Source organism: Penaeus monodon, chromosome 33 (genome assembly GCF_015228065.2).
Source record: "Penaeus monodon isolate SGIC_2016 chromosome 33, NSTDA_Pmon_1, whole genome shotgun sequence".
Lineage (NCBI taxonomy): Eukaryota > Metazoa > Arthropoda > Malacostraca > Decapoda > Penaeidae > Penaeus > Penaeus monodon.
Window position 1 is genome coordinate 30,142,153 of NC_051418.1, and position 483 is coordinate 30,142,635.

Genomic DNA, 483 nt, shown 5'->3' on the forward strand with positions numbered 1-483 from the left:
TGCGCCTCTCGTGATTGGAGGAGTGTCTATAAGTTATGGTTAAAAGATGTGAATGGGTGTTTTGCTAATTTCATTGTTGGTTGTTGTTTACAAATCATATTTAAAGGTTTATCAGTGTTTTCAAATTGAATTGGATATTATGGATGCATAGGGATAAACCCCTCCCGGGGTGATCAAAACAAATCGCTAGATTATCAGACACGCAAACATAAACAAACAAACGCCTCTTCCAACGTCGACGAAAACCCACACCCACTCGTTTTAGATGTGGGACTGGGACATGTGGATGCGTCTCGGGGAGGTCCGGCGTGGGCGCGAGTGCATCGTTCCGGACGTGTCTCGCACTTACCACTTCGGGTCCTCGGGCCTCAACATGAACTCGTACTTCCAAGACACTTATTTCAAGAAGCACTCGTTCAACACGCTGCCCTACGTCGAACTGCGGGATCTCGACACGTGGGTACTTGGGTTGTTCATGATATG

General features: G+C 46.8%; 1 protein-coding gene across 1 annotated transcript in view; it reads left to right on the plus strand.

Moving 5' to 3' along the window:
- Nucleotides 1–483, plus strand: part of LOC119594360 (protein O-linked-mannose beta-1,2-N-acetylglucosaminyltransferase 1-like) — a gene marked incomplete in the record, with an annotated part of 135,567 nt that overhangs the window by 132,780 nt on the left and 2,304 nt on the right. Inside the window, 1 exon segment of the mRNA XM_037943416.1 lies at nucleotides 266–456. Coding sequence (XP_037799344.1) covers nucleotides 266–456 — 191 coding nt within the window.